This window comes from Microcebus murinus, chromosome X, assembly GCF_040939455.1.
Source record: "Microcebus murinus isolate Inina chromosome X, M.murinus_Inina_mat1.0, whole genome shotgun sequence".
NCBI classification, from domain to species: Eukaryota; Metazoa; Chordata; class Mammalia; order Primates; family Cheirogaleidae; genus Microcebus; species Microcebus murinus.
This window is the reverse complement of record NC_134136.1, coordinates 112,845,905-112,863,797: the sequence shown is the minus strand read 5'-3', so window position 1 is coordinate 112,863,797 and position 17,893 is coordinate 112,845,905. Positions and strand designations below refer to the sequence as shown.

Here is a 17,893-nt window from a genome sequence, read left to right as displayed (position 1 = left end):
CACCTCTGATTACCAGGGTTATCTTTTGAAATAATACAACATACAAAGCAGCTACTTGTTTGTCTTCAAAATATCTCTGAAGGATATAAACTAAAGCAGCCACTAGCCTTACTTCCCAAATAGAGCAGCAGCTGTTACAGAGATTAATAAGTAACTTGCTCTTACCCTGTAGGAGAACCTTTATCCCTTAGACAAGACTTACTGGAATCACAGGCTTCCATTAGTGCTGCCAGCTGAATGCTTTGCTACACCTATTACACCTATTATCAGCAAGCCACTTAGCATTAACTGCATTTAGAACTCTGGGCTTACTATGGAAGTTGAAAAGAATACCATTTACTATCTATCTCATGCCTCTTAGATGAACATATGGGCTTTTCAAAACTTTGCATCTCCACCCCAGCCTCCTCTTTCAATTCCAATTCTGCTTTTCTAACCACTTCAAACATATACCTGATCATCCTTCTTGGTTAGCCAAGGGGGTTAAGAGGAGGCTAGGAATCACACTCACTTAACCAGGCCTCACCAGAACCATGAAAGGCCACTCTTCCAGGCCAGAAGGGAAAAGCATGGCTGTTGTAGAGCTCTCCAGAGCCTACACGGTGTAGTGACCAAGAGTTCCCTGCTCGCACTCCAGCTGTCCACCACTCGTCTGTCTCTGCTACTTCCCTCTAGGTTCCTTTCTCCTTCTGCCCCTATACCAGCCACATCTCTGCTGCATCATAAATGAGATACATGGTTTAAAAAGGCACTCCATCTCTGAGAAATAAAACAAAGTATCCAGAGTAATTTTGTTGTTTAAAAAAGAATTGTATCTCAAGTTCAAAATCCTATTATAAAAAAGAACTGCTCCATTCAGGTTTTACAAGCCTGATCACTGACGAGCCAACAAATATCCAAGGGTCAGATCTTCTCCTTGGGTCAATCAACCATGACCGTGGTGGACAGTGGGGAGGATCAGGAAGTAAAAAGATGATCAAAAGTAAAGAATTGCCCAAGGCTAACTCAATCAGTAAAAAACATAGGCAAGCAAGCTTCTGAGAAGCAGCCTATCTTTTATATCTACTGCTGTCTCAAACTAAACACATACAAAATGGAACACATCGTATTAGTCTCAAACCAGCTCCTTCTAAGGTCCATATTTCCATGAGGTCTCACCACCACCCAGGTTCTTTAAGCACAGAACACTGGGGTTCTCTCTCATAAATATCCCTGCCACATCATAAAGTAGCTATCCGCTATCCTCCATTCTTCATTCCGATTGTCACCCTATATTAGACCTTCATTCTTACCTAGTTGACCTGGTTTCACCACTTCTTGCCTGTGTTATTCCAACGCAATCAATATACTGTTTCCAGGTAAGATCTGTAACATATAGTCCCCAAAGTTACTACTCCCAGCTCAAAAACATGAATTAATATCCTCCTGCCAGCCAAAATAGACCCAAAGCCCAAACCCATGCATTCAACCTACAATAAGGCCTATGCCTACTTACCTAGACTCACTGCATATCTCTCCCTTTATTACAGGTAAACTCACTCCTGTCCCAAATACAGAAACCATTCTGCTTTCTCTAAGCCTCTACCTATGCCACTTCTTCCATCTGAGAGCCTTCATCTTCCCAGAGAATCACTTGTCAAAATACTATCATTCTTCAAGTCGATTATGTTCACATAAACTTTCTAAATTCCCCTGTCCAATGAGCTTTCTTCCTTGGTTGCACAGCACTTAATTTAGACTTACAGTATCTAGTTCAGTGCTGTCCAATAGAGATATATTGGCAAGCTATGTGTCTGATGTTAAATTAGGATCTCACAAAGCTTCAATCAAAAGCCACAAAGTAAAAAGGAGGGGAAATTAATCTTACCAATGTTTTATTTAAGCCAATATATGTAATATTACCATTTCAATAAGTAATCAATATAAAAATGAGATATTTTACATGCTTAATATTAAATCTTAAAAATCTGGTATGTATTTTGCATTTATAGCACATCTCAGCTTTGGACTAGCCACAATTAACATGCTCAGGTGGTTACCTTATTGGTTAGTGCATGACTACCTTTTTCAAGCTGAAAAATGTGAGGCTTGCTTCATACTCCCTCCTATAGGCCCATATTAAAATTCAGACTTTGAATTCTTGAGGGTAAGGATTATATCTTCCTTATATTTATATTGCCTAGAGCAGGAGTCAGTAAATTACAGCCCATATATCAAATCTGGCTGGGCACCTGTTTTTGTAAATAAAGTTGTATTGGAATATAGCCTTGCTCATTCATTTACATATTGTATATGCTTTCACACTATAAGGGCAAAGGTGAATAGCTGCAACAGAGACCATATGGCTCACAAAGCCTAAAATATTTACTATCTATCCTTTTACAGAAAAGGCTTGCTGACTTGTTCTCTAGATTAGTAATTCCCAAAGTGTGTTTAGTGAACCAGTGCTGATCAGCAAACTGTGTTGTCAGTCCACATGGAGAAGGAGCTTGCATCAGAAAGTAAATAGACTTTTTGTAACAAGAGTTTCTGAATGAAGCAGGATATTAATTAAGTCTGTCACAAGCTCCTTATCTCACCACAACTGTTTAATTTACTTTATCGTACCTTTTGCCATATAATTAAAAAATTATAACCAAATACATTATTTTTTTATTTAATTGCTTCTGAGTCTCCAGCTTAGTTAAGGAAGTCTCTTGACTCCTATATAATATATATGGGCTCTATATTTTCTTGTAGGATTTTGTCTTATTTTTATATTTGAGCATTTAAATCTATTGGAAGTTTTCATATAATTTAAGGGCTCTAATTTTATTTTCTCCCATATAAATATCTAATACTACCAGCATCATTTAAACCTAGCATTCTCTTATTGAAATGAATATTCCTTTTCATTTACTAAATCATATTTGATAGAATTTATTTCTGGGTTTTTTATTGTTCCACTGATCTATTTGTCGATTTCTAAACCAACATCATATTGGTTAGTGACTTTATAGTTGTATTAATTATGTATTCCTGCATAACAATATGACCACAAATGTAGAGGCTCAAAACAAAACACATTTATTATATCACAGTTTCTGTGGGGTCAAAAGTCTGGGCACAGCTTAGCTGGGTCTTCTGTTTCAGAGTCTTGCAAAACTTTAATCAAAGTGGCAGGTGGGGCTATGGTCTCATCTGAGATGCAAATGGGGAAGAATCTGCTTCCAAGACCACTTGATTATTGGCAGCATTCGGTTGCTTGCAGCTTGCCAAACTGAGAGCCTCCGGTTCTTGCTGGCTGTCAAGAAGAGCCTGCTCCAGGTCCCTTGCCATGTGGCCCTCTCCATAGGGCAGATCACAACATGAAAGCTTGATTCTTCAAAGCCAGCAAGAGACAGAGTACCTCAGCAAGACATACTTCACAATCTTATGTAATATAATCATGCACATGTATTCCCACACATTTAATCACCTTTGTTGTATTCTATTAATCAGAAGCAAATCACAGGTCCCTCCCACAGCTAAGTAGAGAGGATTATACAAGGGCGTGAATATCAGGAAGTGAAGATCATTCAGGCCATCTTATAGTCTGCCACAACAGTATATTCTGATAAAGGGGAAGGCACATTCTTCCTTTTCTCCCCAAATATCTCTTGATTTCTCACATATTTATTCTTTTATATAAACAATAGAATATTATCAAGTACCATCTACTCCCCTCAAAAAAATCCTGTTGGTATTCTATTTGGAAATGGATTAAAAACATTTTTAGAAAACTGGTATTTTTATAATATTAAATCCCCCCACCCAAGAACATCAGGTATACTTTAATCTGTTAAGAATTTTTTAAAACCCTCAGTAAGATTTTTTTTTCACAGAAGAGCCTTGCCTTTCTTGTTAACTTTATTCTGAAATAGTTATGATTTCTGATGTGGATGCAAATGAAATGTTTTCTGCCCTTTCCTTTTCTAAGGCTTATACTGAAGTAATAAAAAGCTATTAATTTTTGCATATTTCTGTTGTATCTGGCCACCTTACCAAATTCTCTTAGTAGTGTTTTACTAGTTTCTCCTGAGTCTTTTAGTATACAATGAATGCATCTGTAAAAAGATAATTTTACCTCTTCTTTCTCCAATGTTAATTGTATTGTCTTACTGTATTTGCTAGATAAACCAAATCATAAATAATAATGGTAGGCAAGAATACCTAACTATTTCCAGATTGATTCAAATTATTTTAGCATTTTACTCTTTGAACAAATACTTGCTGGTGGTTTTAATATTTGTTAAATGGAAATCATCTCCATAAATAAAAATAATGGTAGATACTTCACCCTCAGAGCATAATTCTCCACTCAAGTGTGAGCTGTGCATAGTGACTTTCTTTGAAATAGTACAATATGGAAATTGGGGGAAAGAGCAACTATACAGTGGAGAAACTTGACAAATTATCTCAGCCAGGTGATCAAGGTCAATATCAACACTCATATTGATAGTACGTACCCCTGATATGATGTGATGGAAAAAGCACTTCACTTGGGTAGTCTTCCTCCCCAAAACACACAACCCCAGTCTAATCATGAGAAAAACATTAGGCAAATCTCAATTGACAGACATTCTTCAAAATACATGACCAGTACTCCTCAAAATTGTTACAATCACCAAAAACAAGAAAAGTCTAAGAAACTGTCACAGCCAAGAGGAGCCTAAGGAGACATGACTACTAAATGTAATGTGGTAGTCTGAAATCCTGAAACAGAAAAATGGTATTAGGTAAAAACAAAGAATATATGAATATAGTATGAACTATGAACTCTTGTGAACTCTTGTTAATAAAAATATATCAATATTGGTTAACTATCAGAAATGTACCATATTAATGAAAGATGTTAATAATAGGGGAAACTGGTTATATGATAATGAGAACTCTATTTATTACCACCATAATTTTTTTATAAATTTAAAACTCTTCTAAAATTAAAAGTTTATTTAAAAAAGAATGGAAGTGATCAATTCTTTATTTGACTTTAAGTGTCAGATTCATATTTATTCATCTCATGTAGGAATACCTTATCTCAATGACAGGAATGAACTCAGTGACGAAACTATTTATATTGTTGGTTCCTATTCAAACCCATGTGGAATCCCAGCTCTCTTTGGTAGCAAACTATAAAACCCAAAAAGTGAATCATCGTTAATTTCCAGGATGGAGAATGTCCTGATCGATTTATTCATTTAACAAGTACTAAAATATTGTCTCCCATGTGTAAGAAACTAGGAAAAACAAAACACTTTACACCCTAAGGAATGTTACCAAAACATAGTATGTATCACGCTTTAGTTTGCAAAGTGCTTGAATGTCATTTGACCTTCAACACTTGACTGAGGTGAATAAGCACAGATATCCTCAATTCTGAAAAGGAAACTGAGGCTCAAAGAGATGATATGACTTGCCTAAGGTCACACAGCAAATGTCTAAGCCAAAATTTCCCATAAGTCTAATTTCAAATTCCCTGCAATAGAAGGCAATAGTCAAAAGAATACCACATGAGTGATATACTTTAGAATATGAAAGAGAAATTGGAAGGAGCTAGGCCTCAAAAGCTTCACTAGAAATAAAACTGGAACACAAGTAGAGATGAGGATGTAGAAGGGATGTTTAGGAACATTTTCCACCTATCTTCATTATCAAGTTTTGGGTTCCTTTTCAATCCAATGGAGTCTACTTTGGGAAGTCCTTGTCCAATTCCTAGAAATCATAAACTCTAAATTAGTGTTTGTGGAATGATTAGCACAATGGACCTACTCTAGAGTTATACATATCACCATGATGATGCCTAGAGAATGGTAATTGGGGTGCAGAAGCAACCTCATTAAGAAGAATTGGCTAGTCTGAAGCAAGAATAAAAGTCTCTATACTCCTAGGAAGAAAAAGATTGACTATTAAATAGCAATGGTAACTAGTAATCACCTACACCTACTTTTAAACCTAACCCTTTAAACCTATGGCAATTCACCTCAGATTAATCATCAATGACATCTCAACTTGCTTCAGAGAACACACTTCTTGAAGCCAATTACTATAAGCCTCACACAATTCAAGGTCAACCAATCAGTAGCAGACATATTGCAGTGAACATGCTTCTCAGAGTTAATCAACAATAGTCTCACCCAAATAGCTGTTTCCAAGACCAAGGTCAACCACTCACATCTCTGTAACCAAAACAACTCCCAAACACCACCACACTTCCCAAAAAGATCAACAATCTGCCTCACTCATAGACAGTGCTAACATAACTCTCTCTTACTTTGGTAAGCAATAGAATTTTGCTTTTTGTTTTACATATTTATTGGATGATGGTCTCTTCTTTTGAGAGAGGGCAAACCAAGACTTCTCCTAACTTCTGAAAGAAACTGTGAACAAAAAGAGATTCTCCCGAAGGAATGGACACTACTCCAAACTCCAAGAGTTCACTTAGAGACCTTTACCAGAGACCAGTTCAGTGGGTAAAAGAAATACTATATTGGCTACATCCTGCTTTGTGGAATGCTCTCCTCAGAGTAGCTTTATGGTATCACAGATCACATCAGAGGAAAACATTTATGAGGTAAAAATTCATTTGCAACAAACTGCATCACAGGCCATAGAGCTACAACCGAGGAAACTGAACCACCTTGGGAACGCTTTTTTAAAAATTCACACACCTAGGCTCCCCTTCACATGAATTAAAATTGAAACTCCATGAGATAGGACTGAGGAATCGATGATTTACAAAGGCCTGTAGTGATTCTGATAAACATTCCTTGGGTCAGGAATGATTAGCATGGTCTCCTAAGAGTGACAAAGTCATTTTGGTTTACTGAGAGACAGTGGACCTGGCCCTCTTGGGCAGCAAAAACCAAATCAATAGGCAAATACTAGATTAGATGCTCCCTAGCTACCTCCAGATACAGGAGGGTCAAGATGAACTAGGCCTGCTATTATCTACTGAGTTCTCTCTGGATCAATGTTTCTCAATCCTAATTGCACAGTTAAATCACCTGGGAGCTTATTTGTAAAATATCAACACTGAACCCCCACACAGACCAATTGAATCATAATCTTTTAGGATGGGATCTGACCATCTTTTATAGGGCTACTTAGACAATTTTAACAAGCAAATAAGGTGAGAATCACTGATTTAGATTGCTCAACCAGTACCTGTGCCTGACCCACACCATCACCCTCTAGTATAAAGCATCTGTAATTTCTCCTAAAACAGATGATTATGGAATTTACAGAAAGCACTAAAGAAAATCTTCCATAGTAAAACTGATCTTTAATTCTATCATCAAACTATTTAAAATGCTTACATGTTCAACTGGTCAAATAACCAAAAAGGAAAAAAGAAAACCTAGAAAACCTCATTCCTATCTTTTACCCTACATCATTTTCTTGATGAATATTAGGACTCTATATAAAAGAAAACAAAAATGTACAGCCAAGAATGAAAAGCATTCTTTCATGGTAAGAGGGATGACAGCCAAAAGAAGAAATTTAAGAGCACTAATCCAATGATCTGCTTGCCATGAGGAGATAACTCAAATTAGAAGCCACTATGATGGGACTAAAGGAGAAAAAGACATAAGGATATATTTTTAAAGTATGTTTCAAATTGGTTTAGCATTAGTCATCTATGTCAAGGGTTCAGCATGTTTAAACAAAGAAACACAATCACAGATGACTTTTAATTCTCATTATCTTCTGAGATACTTAAAACAGTATATAATGCTGAACAGTCAATGATTCATAAGTAATATAGTTCATGGTAGGGGCAAATCAAGTACTCTAGCTGTGATTAGACTAGAGGAAAGTATTTCATTGTTTGGACCAAAATTCAGCTAGTTTCTAAGCAACTACTAAATGTAAAAAGACTTAATGTTCCCCAAATGCTATAAAAGGTAGTGCACTCATCCTAACTATATATTGTATGTGGAAAATAAAGTTTATTAAATAAGACTCCAGATTATAATATTCAAATCCTATAATAAATATGAAAGGTTATCATTATAGTAACAAAAATATAGCAGAGCAATAATCAGTTTAACATCAACCCCCCCCACACACACACATATCGTACTATTAACATTAAATTAATCCAACAAGGTCTAAATTAGGTTAGAAGACACATGGGACTTTACTTGATAGGAAGAAATATGAGGGGCAGAAAAAGCAGCAGCAACCTTCAGAGTCATTCCCATTTGTCGAGTACCTGATGACCAGATGACCTTATAGAGCAGCGGCCTCCGAACTTTTTGGCATCAGGGACTGGTTTCATGGAAGACAATTTTTCCATGGACCAGGGACGGAGGGAAGAGATAGTTTCAGGATGATTCAAGCACATTCCATTTACTGTGCAGTCAAACCTCTCTGCTAATGATAATCTGTATTTGCAGCCACTCCACAGTGCTCATATCACTGCCTCAGCTCCACCTCAGATCATCAGGCATTAGGTTCTCATAAGGATACCACAACCTAGATCCCTCGTATACACAGTTTAGAGTAGGGTTTGAGCTCCTATGAGAATCTAATGCCACTACTGATCTGACAGGAGGCGGAGCTTATGCAGTGATGAGAGTGATGGGGAGTGGCTGTAAATACAGATGAAGCTTCACTGGCTCACCTGCCACTCACCTTCTGCTGTGTGCCCAGTACCTAACAGGCCAAAGACCAGTACCAGTCCATGGCCCAGGGGTTGGGGACTGTACTTATAGATGATGTGCCTTAGTAATCCTGTCTCAACCTACAACACTTCTCTTGAAATCCAAAAGCTTTTTAAAAATTGAAAAGTAGACACCAATTTGTATTAGAATGGCTCAACTATTGCTGTTTCAGATGCTCTATTCAATCACTCACAATCAACTGTGTATTTAATTAGTACCATGTAATGTAGAGATACAAATATAAAAGACTTCCAGCTAAAGATGATGGATTGAACACATCCATTTATCTTGGCTGTCTCCCAAAACTCCACTGAAATGACACTAAAAAGATTTTTTTAACCCACAATAACAAAGAGAATGGAAGAGGAGACAACCACAATGATATCCCAGAAGCTGACAAAAAGCCAAATCTTATGGTAGCTCTGAAAGAAGCCCAGAATAAAGTGTTTGTACCCAAATACCCCTAAAAGACTCAGGAGTTAGCAGCTCCATGCACACCTGGAAGTAGGGACAAAATAAGTAGGATCCAGTAAAAAGTTTTCTGAAAGACAATTGGATCTCCTCCAGCTTCCTGTCTCTGGCCTTGCCTCATTCTACCATAGGTTCAGATATTTATTCTTTGGAGGGTGAAACAGAGTGTCTCTGAATTAGGGAATATAAACAGAGTGGATGTGGATTCTATACTGAAAAGTGTAAGCAAAGATTAATATATTGCATAGGGAAATTTACATATTCCTATCTTCTTTATTCAGAGAGCAATTAAAAGATTATTTTGTAGGAAATCTGATGAGACCAAAAGACCTAAAGATATTCTTGATCTTGGTTCCAAAACTCAATTGCCCAGCCAAATCACCCAACATACAGAGACAAACTCCCACTTTATGCTAAGAGCTTCTGATCAGCTTTTTAGTGCCCTCTCTTAAACATGTACAAAACAGAGAGAAAAACATGACCAGAAAATTGAGGTAAGCCAGTAATATGCGATAAAACAGAGATGTCTAAAGGAAACAATGCAGGAAGAAACAAACTTTTTAAAAAAGCAATTAGTAATATTCTCAGAGAGATTTTAAAATGATATTACAGTTAAGAAACAAGAGCAGGATGCTATTAAAAAAGAACATTCAGACCTCAAAAAGAAGTTTCTGGAAATTAACATACAAAACAAATGAAAAATGCAATAGGAATAAGATAAAGTAGATGAAATCTTCCAGGAAGTAGAGCAAAAAGACAAAGAGGTAGAAAATAGAAGGGGAGAAAATTAGAGGTTCAGTAGGAGATTCAACATCCAAATAGAACAGAGAAAATACAGGTAAATAAATAAATAAATAAATAAAAACAATTCAAGAAAATTTCCTCAAACTCAAGGACCAGACTGAAAGGTACACAGAAAATTTCCAGATTGGAAGGGTACACGGGAAACAGTTAAAAACTCGCAAACACCAAAAAGTATTATTGTAAAATTTCAGAGCTCTAAGAACAAGCAAGAGATCCCAAAAACTTTCAGAAAAGCAAAGCAAGATTGAAGAAGAATCAGAATAACATCTGATTTCCCAACACTAACAACAAGAATAGGGAGAGATAGAGATCTCTCCCTATCGGATAGGGAGAGACAGCAAAGTTCTTCAGGTAAATGATTTCCAAATGAAGATTCTATACTCAGCCAAACTATCAAATTAAGTGCAAGAGAAAAATAAGATTTTCATACCTGTAAGGCCTCAAAAATTAATCTCCCATTCACCCTTTTCCAGAAAATTACTAGATTTGCTTCACCAAAATAAAGGAACAAACCAAGAAAGAGAAAGAAATGACACCTCAGAAACTGAGGATCCAACATAAAAGAGAAGATTCCCTAGAACAATGGTGAAGGAAGATTATAATGATGTCTGCTATTTCAAAGGCCCACAGAACACTGGTCCAGATTGAAGATCAAAATACTTTGGGCAAAATGTCTCCAAGAAGAAACTGATATGATACATGAAGTATTTGAACATACTGAGTGAAGAAACACAGTTCTTCGGGAGAATATGGAGCTAAATTAGCAGTGAACATAGGAAACAAATGAGTGAAAGATAAAACAAGGCAATTCTTAATTGCAGGAAAAACAAAAAGCTATGCAAGTAATTATAATATACACACTACATGACTCAGCGGTGAATAGGCTTACCTAGTCATATTAATGAAATCACTGACTCCTGCTCTAACCAATATGACATATGATAATGACAAAATGATAAATAATATATTAGAATCTAATACAATATAGGGAAAACATGAGTATGGGTGAAGGGAACAGGGGCAGGAAAGCTAAAACTTCATCTTCCATAGTGGGAAGACAATATGTAACACCTACAACTGAAAAGTTGAGAAGTAGTAGAATACATACTTTAAAAGGTAGGTAAAATGCCAAAAGCAGCAGCTAGTAAATGTTGGTAAATATTCTACTGAATACTCAGTACCTGGAAGGTAACAGACATTCAATGAATGTTTGTTGAATTGTACTAATATACAAAAGAATAACTATAAAATATATGCCCAAATTCAAACATTCTGTAAAATGGTAGGGGCTGCTCTTTAAGATATTTTTCCCTTCTACTTAACCCAAGTACCTAAACTTTCTGAATGAAAAAAAATTTTTTTGACTATTATTTTTAATTTTTTTACCAAAAAAGATTAATGATGCTTCCCAAATGAAAAAAAAAAAAGTCAGGTATTTCACAAGAGAATTTGATAGCACTATTAATATGCTAATTACCTCTTTGGATAATCAAGAAAAAAAATCAAATCCAACATATACTAGAATGAGGCAAGGGATATTTCTCTTCAATATTATTTAGCGCATTTAGATATGATAGATTTAAATCTTAGCTTAGGACTCAGATGAGTATTTAAAATACATTTAAAAATTTATAAATCAAAACAATTTACCTGGTAAGCAACATATTTAAAATGTCTTCCTGCTTGTTCTTGAAAAAGTTATATTTGTCATAAAGGAAGGATACTTTGTTTTATATAACGCAAGACAGATACAGTTTTATTCAAGCTTAACAAATTAAATTCCAATTAAAAATTTAGATAACCAGAATGTCTGGCAAACTAGCTGATCACAAAAAATATAATGGTGGAACATTTATTAGTGGAACATTTATTAGTAAAGTTTTCTTTTTTACCTTTGCACACATTAATGAGAAAAGAACATTTAAATTACCACAGGTAGACTGGAAATAACACTGTTTTAAAAAGCCTCTCCATTGAATTGAGTTGAAATAAATAACTGAGCCCAAGTCAAGAGTAGTCAACAAAATTTTATTTATTCATTCATTCATTAAGTAAATATTTGTTAAATAAACCTACTATGTGCTAGGCACTATTTATTAGTCTTTAAAGCACAGGATAATTTACTCTTAGGTATGATTTTCCATCCTTTTCTATAAACCTGAAAATAAAACATACAAATCAAGGAAAATAATGGATCTGTTTACCTTGCATTGCAGTTATTTAACTGGAAGACAAATCATGTTATCCATTTGAATACAATTACGCAAAGAGGTACCTACCTTCTGTCTTCAAATAAAGAATTATGTTACACCTTAGAGAATGTTTTTCTTCTTACATGTCATTATGTTGAGCATAGTGGTTCCAAACACCAGTAAATATAGTGAGTTTTGCATAAGTCTTTATTTTTCTTCATATGCTATGTAAGTCCAGTAGTGCAGAGGCTGCTGTACTATTGACATTTTGAGCAAGGTAATTCTTTGTTGTAAGGGTTAGGGGGTCAACCTGTGAATTGTAGGATATTTAGCAGCATCTGTGGTCTCTACCCACTAGATGCCAGTATCATCATTCCTGCTAGCTATGACCAAAAATTTCTTCAGATGTTGCCAAATATGGGAGAGGGTGCAAAATTGAATCCTGTTGAGAACCATCACTTTAGAGAAACACATCAGAGAGGGAAAGTGATTATAGATAGAAAAAGGAGGCCAAATAAAACAATGACCTCTCTTTCATAACTGTAGAATTCTGGTTTAGAATTGATGCTACTGGTCTACCAAATTTTAAGGTCAAATGTCTTCTAGGCCTAAATCTAAATTGAGGTAAGAAAAGAAGTCCTATTAAAACAACTCACAAAGAACACACAGGAAACAATTCTGCTCCATCTTCCACTTTAAAGAATGCCAAGGTCATCTTTTCATTAGTTACCTAGCATAATCCCAGAAGTTTTGAGAAATATTTGAGTACCTGCTATGTGCCAGACATAGTTCCAGGTGCTAACGAAAGATTAATGTATTAACTGCATTTACTGAATTGAGAAATCACTCTTATAAACCTTATTTAATAGGGAAATGTTTGTGACCTTGGATTTTGCAAAGGATTCTTAGACATGACACCAAAAGCATGAGCAACAAGAGAAAAAACAGGTAAACCAGACTTCATCAAAATTAAAAAAAAAATTTGTACTTCAAAGGATATCATCAAAAAAGTAAAAAGATATCCAGAGAACAGGAGAAAATATTTTCAGATCATATATCTGATAAGGGGCTTGTATCAAGAATATACAAAAGACTCTTACAAACTTAATAATAAAAAAGACAAATAACCCAAATAAAAAATGTTCAAAGGATATGGATACACATTTCTTCAAAAAAGATGTACACTGACCAATAAGCTCATAAAAAGATGCTCAGTATCAGTACTTGTCAGGGAAATTCAAATCAGAACCACAGTGAGATACCAATTCACACCTACGAGGATGGTGATAATCAAAAAGTCAGATAATAACAAATGTTGGCAAGGATGTGGAGAAATTTGAAACCCTCATTGTTGAAGGGAATGTAAAATGGTGCAGTTGCTTTGGAAAGCAGACTGGCAGTTCTTCAAACAATTAAACATAGAATTACCATGTGCCCTAGCAATTCCACTCCTAGGTATATAGCCAATAGAATGAAAACATGTTCACACAAAAACTTGTAAATGAATATTTATATCACCATTATTCATAATGGTCAAAAGACCCAATCAACCCAAATGTCCACTAATGGACAAATAGATAAATAAAATGTGCTATTATCATACAATGGAATATTATTTGGCCATAAAAAGGAATGAAGTACTGATACACGCTACAAAATGGATGAACCTTAAAAACATTATTTTGAGTGAAAAAAATCAGTCACAAAAGGATCAATATTGTATGAGTCCGCTTCTATGAAATGGCCACAATAGGGAAATCTACAGAGATGGAAAGTAGATTAGTGGCTGCTTAAAGCTGGCAGTGGCGAGGGTGGGAAATTGCGGGGGAAAGCAGATGACAGCTAAAGAAATATGGTTTTTTTTTGAAGTGATGCAATATTCTAAAATGTACTGGGGTGATGGTTATACATATCTATGAATATACTAAAAATATATTAAAACATACTAAAATGTATAGTGTTTATAATATATTAAAATCCACTTAATTGTATACTTTAAATGAGTGAATTTTATGGCATATGAATTATGTCTCAATAAAGCTGCTTTTTTTAAAAAAACAGCATTTAAGGTACAATGGAAAACATAGCACTGGGACTATGGTTTATTAATGAAAATGTCTTGCTTAAAATACCCTTGCTTCTGAAGAGATCTCATTCTTTTGATTGTGACATAGGAAATGATTATTGAATACAATTTAAATTATTGAAATGTTCCAGCTAAATATTTTATTTAAGACTATGAAACTCTTGAAAGCAGAAAAAAATTAAAACACAGGCAGCAGGAACTTCCAGAGGATATAAAATTCAGTGATTGTTTAAGATGTATTGGTGGCATTAAGTAATTAGATTCGTGGGGAGGGATGCAAGCAAGGAGAGTTAAGGAGCTCTTATGAAAAGCCTCAATCTGAAGACCCTCTATCACATTGCAGAGATGTTGAAAGAAAAACATTCCTTTTATGCACTGTAAACCGTATTTTTCAAGAAGCTAAAACAATCCTCCATATGATTTACTCCAGTAACAAATAGGAAGTTAAGTAAATAATAATGGGCCAAACAAAAACAGATTTAAGGAAACATAAAAAACTAAACCAGTTCCCAGGAATGGCTACTGGGAAGTTTTGGTAATCAGCATGCGTTATTGCTTTTCCCAGGCAGATCATAATAGGATATGATCTGTGCGTAGCTCACAATTCCACTTCTGAGCTATTTCAACCTGTGTCATTTTCAATCCAAATAAAGTCTGTTTCTGTGTTTGCCTCGTGCGATATATCAGTTAATTTATTCTATCTCATTGCAGAGTTCCGCTATGTCTGGTCCTTGGAATCCATAGTTGCCCCAACCTGAAGAATCACCAACACCAGTAACAAGGAAATGCCTCAGGAGGCATTAGGGATTTTTTTTAAATCCTTAATAAATCTCAGCTCCTGCCTTGACCAGTGCAAACAGCCCAGTTCACCATCAAGCTGAGTTTGGGTACCTTATACTGCACTGTGCTTCAGTTTCAAAGCAAAATTAGGGCTAATATGTGGTGGTGGTGGTGGTGGTGGTGATGGTGTGTGGGGACAGGAGAAAAACAACCAAAGGCGGCACTGGCTTTTCCTATAGAGCCTCAGATTTCAAAATGACTGCCTTGGAAACTGAAATGACCCAGATTGGGAGTTGGGGGGTAGAGGGGAGAGGGCAAATATTCATTCCCCAGCCTGGTGGCTGTGGCTTGGCTTGAGAATGGGGAACTTGGGGAAAGGGGGTCATCTACATAACAGGAACAACAAGAACAGCGAATGGTCTTTAGATGCTCCCCACCTCTCCAAGTGAATGACTGCAGAACCAGCCCTGCACTGATTCCAGGATTTGCCAAACAAGATGAGGTAAGGCACAAGCCTGGAGCCCCCTCCTCCTCCTCCTCCCCCTCCTCCCCCTCTCCCCAGCGCGCAGAAGAGCGCATCCCTCCGCTAGGTGCACCGCACAGCCTCCCCACCCCAGCCCCTGCTGAGGGGCTGACGTCACCCTTCTGCATTGAGCTTCAAGGACCCGTGGCAGCCCTGGTTAGAGAGGGAGCAGAGTTGGGGCTCTACCTCTGTCACCAAGTGGCCGGGGTCCTCCCCCAGGGCGCTGCGGATTGGCTTCATGCAGTGATAGAATGACCAGATAGGGAGTGTAAAGGTGGAGGGAGGTAGGAAAAGGGTCGAAAGACTCATCTCCTGGGTCACCAAGAAAGCTCAAAGATGCCCAAGGCTTATGTAAGACCCTCTCCCCTCTGTGCGCCTCCACGCGGTGACAGCGCCTGCCCTTCATCAGTGCGCTTGGGGGACTCTGGTCGCCCTTGCCCAGCTAGGCAGGCAAAGCGCTTCTGGTGGCGCCTCACTCCCGCAGCCCCGAGGGGTTGGGAATAACTGGGAATCTGAGATTAAACCCCGTGCTCCCGCGCCCGCTCCTAGCTGGCCACAGGTTAGCTCCAAGAGGTGCAGCGAACCGGCTGGTAAGGGAGGGTACAGATGGGTGTCCAGGGAAGAAAACAGACGAATAAACCCGCAACTTTCCCCAGGGGCTGACCCTATCCCGCGATAGCGTTCTTAAAAAAGAAATCAGTTCATTAAAATTTTTTTGGAAAGGTCGACAACATGCAGTCTCCCCCACTACGCACGCAGCCCCCTGTAGCCTGTGCTGCACAGGGTCCAGGGTCCGAGAAGCCCCGACCTACACCCTGCCATCCCGAAGCCCCGACCCATCGCCCCGCGCCTGTCTTCTTAAAGAGGGGGCTGAGATTGATTTTTGGTTTGGGTTTTCCTCCCCCCTTCCTTTCTCAGAGCATCATCATACAGACGGATGGACAGCGGCTCGGCCACCGGCCTGGAGTGGGCACTCACCCAGAAGACGAAGGAGTAGATGATGAGGAGGGTTTTGAGACAGGTTATCACAGGTTTGGTCTCCATTCTCCTCGATGCCATACTACGGAGCTCCGGCGGCGGCGGCGGCGGCAGGCGGCGGGCGGGCGCGCGGGAGGGGGGAAGAGGCGGGGCGGGGCGGGGCGGGGCGGGGGCGCGTGCCGCGAGAGGCCCAGTGAGCGCGCAGCAGAGGCCGTGCGCGTGCGTGAGCGCGCACTCGTGGATTCCTGCTCAAGGAGCCGGGCCGGGCAGCGACTGCGCATGCTGGGAAGGCCGTCCGCACCCGCAATCTCGCGCAGGCTCAGACCCCCAGTCGAGCAGAAGAGAAGGAAAGGACAGGGCAACGCAGTGGGGAGGAAAGGAAGGGGAGAGCCTAGAGGCCAGGTCAGAGGTCAGGGAGGCCTCTCCCAGACCAACCTGGCATTTAGGTTTCTACTTTGTACACAGTAGAATCTTACATTTGCAGGGATGTCTTCACCTGGCTATGAGAGGTTTATGAATGTTCCCCCAAATCAGTCACGTTTCTGCATTTGGACATCCGACCCGTCCTTCTACGATGGAAGTGGTTGAGTACTCATGTCCTTGGCAACAAGCAGGCCTTGTCTGTGCCAGGAACAGACTGTGACAGGTGGCCAGAGAAGCAGCTGGAGGGATGGACAGGAACTCAGGAGCTCAGAGACCCCAAATCCTTGCCACAATGGTTATTTGTAAGTGCCATGTTTTAGATTCCTCACATTTTGAAACGATGAAGCCAAATGATAGGAAGGTTCTGTATGGGACATCATTCTTCCTGTACATAAAATGTTTACTGGAACACACAAAAAAATGTTTAAAGTGGTTGAGACTCATTTGCCCCACCCTAGCAAGTACAAAACACCTCACACCCATAAAGGAGAGCTGCATCAAGGAGGTTAAAAAATAATGTTCAAAAACAATTTGGCAGTTCCTCAAAAAGTTGAACACAGAGTTACCTTATGACCCAGTGATTCCACTCCTAGGTATCTACCCAAGAGAAATGAAAATATATGTCCATACAAAAATGTGTGCATGAATGTTTATAGCAGCATTATTCATAGCCAAAATATGGATGTCCATCAGCTGATGAATAGGTAAAATGTGGTGCATCCATACAAAACATACAAAGCATACATACAAAACATATGTGGTGCATACATACATGGAAAATTATTCAGCCATGAAAAGGCATGAAGTACTACTGATACATCTTACAATATGGATGAACCTTGAAAATATGCTAAGTAAAAGAAGCCAGACACAAAAGACTGTAAAAAATGATCTATTTGTAGGAAACACCCAGAATAGACAAATCTATAAAGACAGAAAATAGATTAGT

At 38.1% G+C, this 17,893-nt stretch overlaps 1 protein-coding gene across 1 annotated transcript in view; it reads right to left on the bottom strand.

Moving 5' to 3' along the window:
• TSPAN7 (tetraspanin 7) overlaps positions 1 to 16,644 on the bottom strand; it is a 121,574-nt gene extending 104,930 nt beyond the window's left edge. The window contains exon 1 of the mRNA XM_012736681.2: positions 16,522 to 16,644. Within this exon, the coding sequence (XP_012592135.1) occupies positions 16,522 to 16,602 (81 nt within the window). The 5' untranslated portion in view covers positions 16,603 to 16,644. The remainder of the gene's footprint in view (positions 1 to 16,521) is intronic.
• Between the last annotated feature and the right edge of the window lie 1,249 nt (positions 16,645 to 17,893).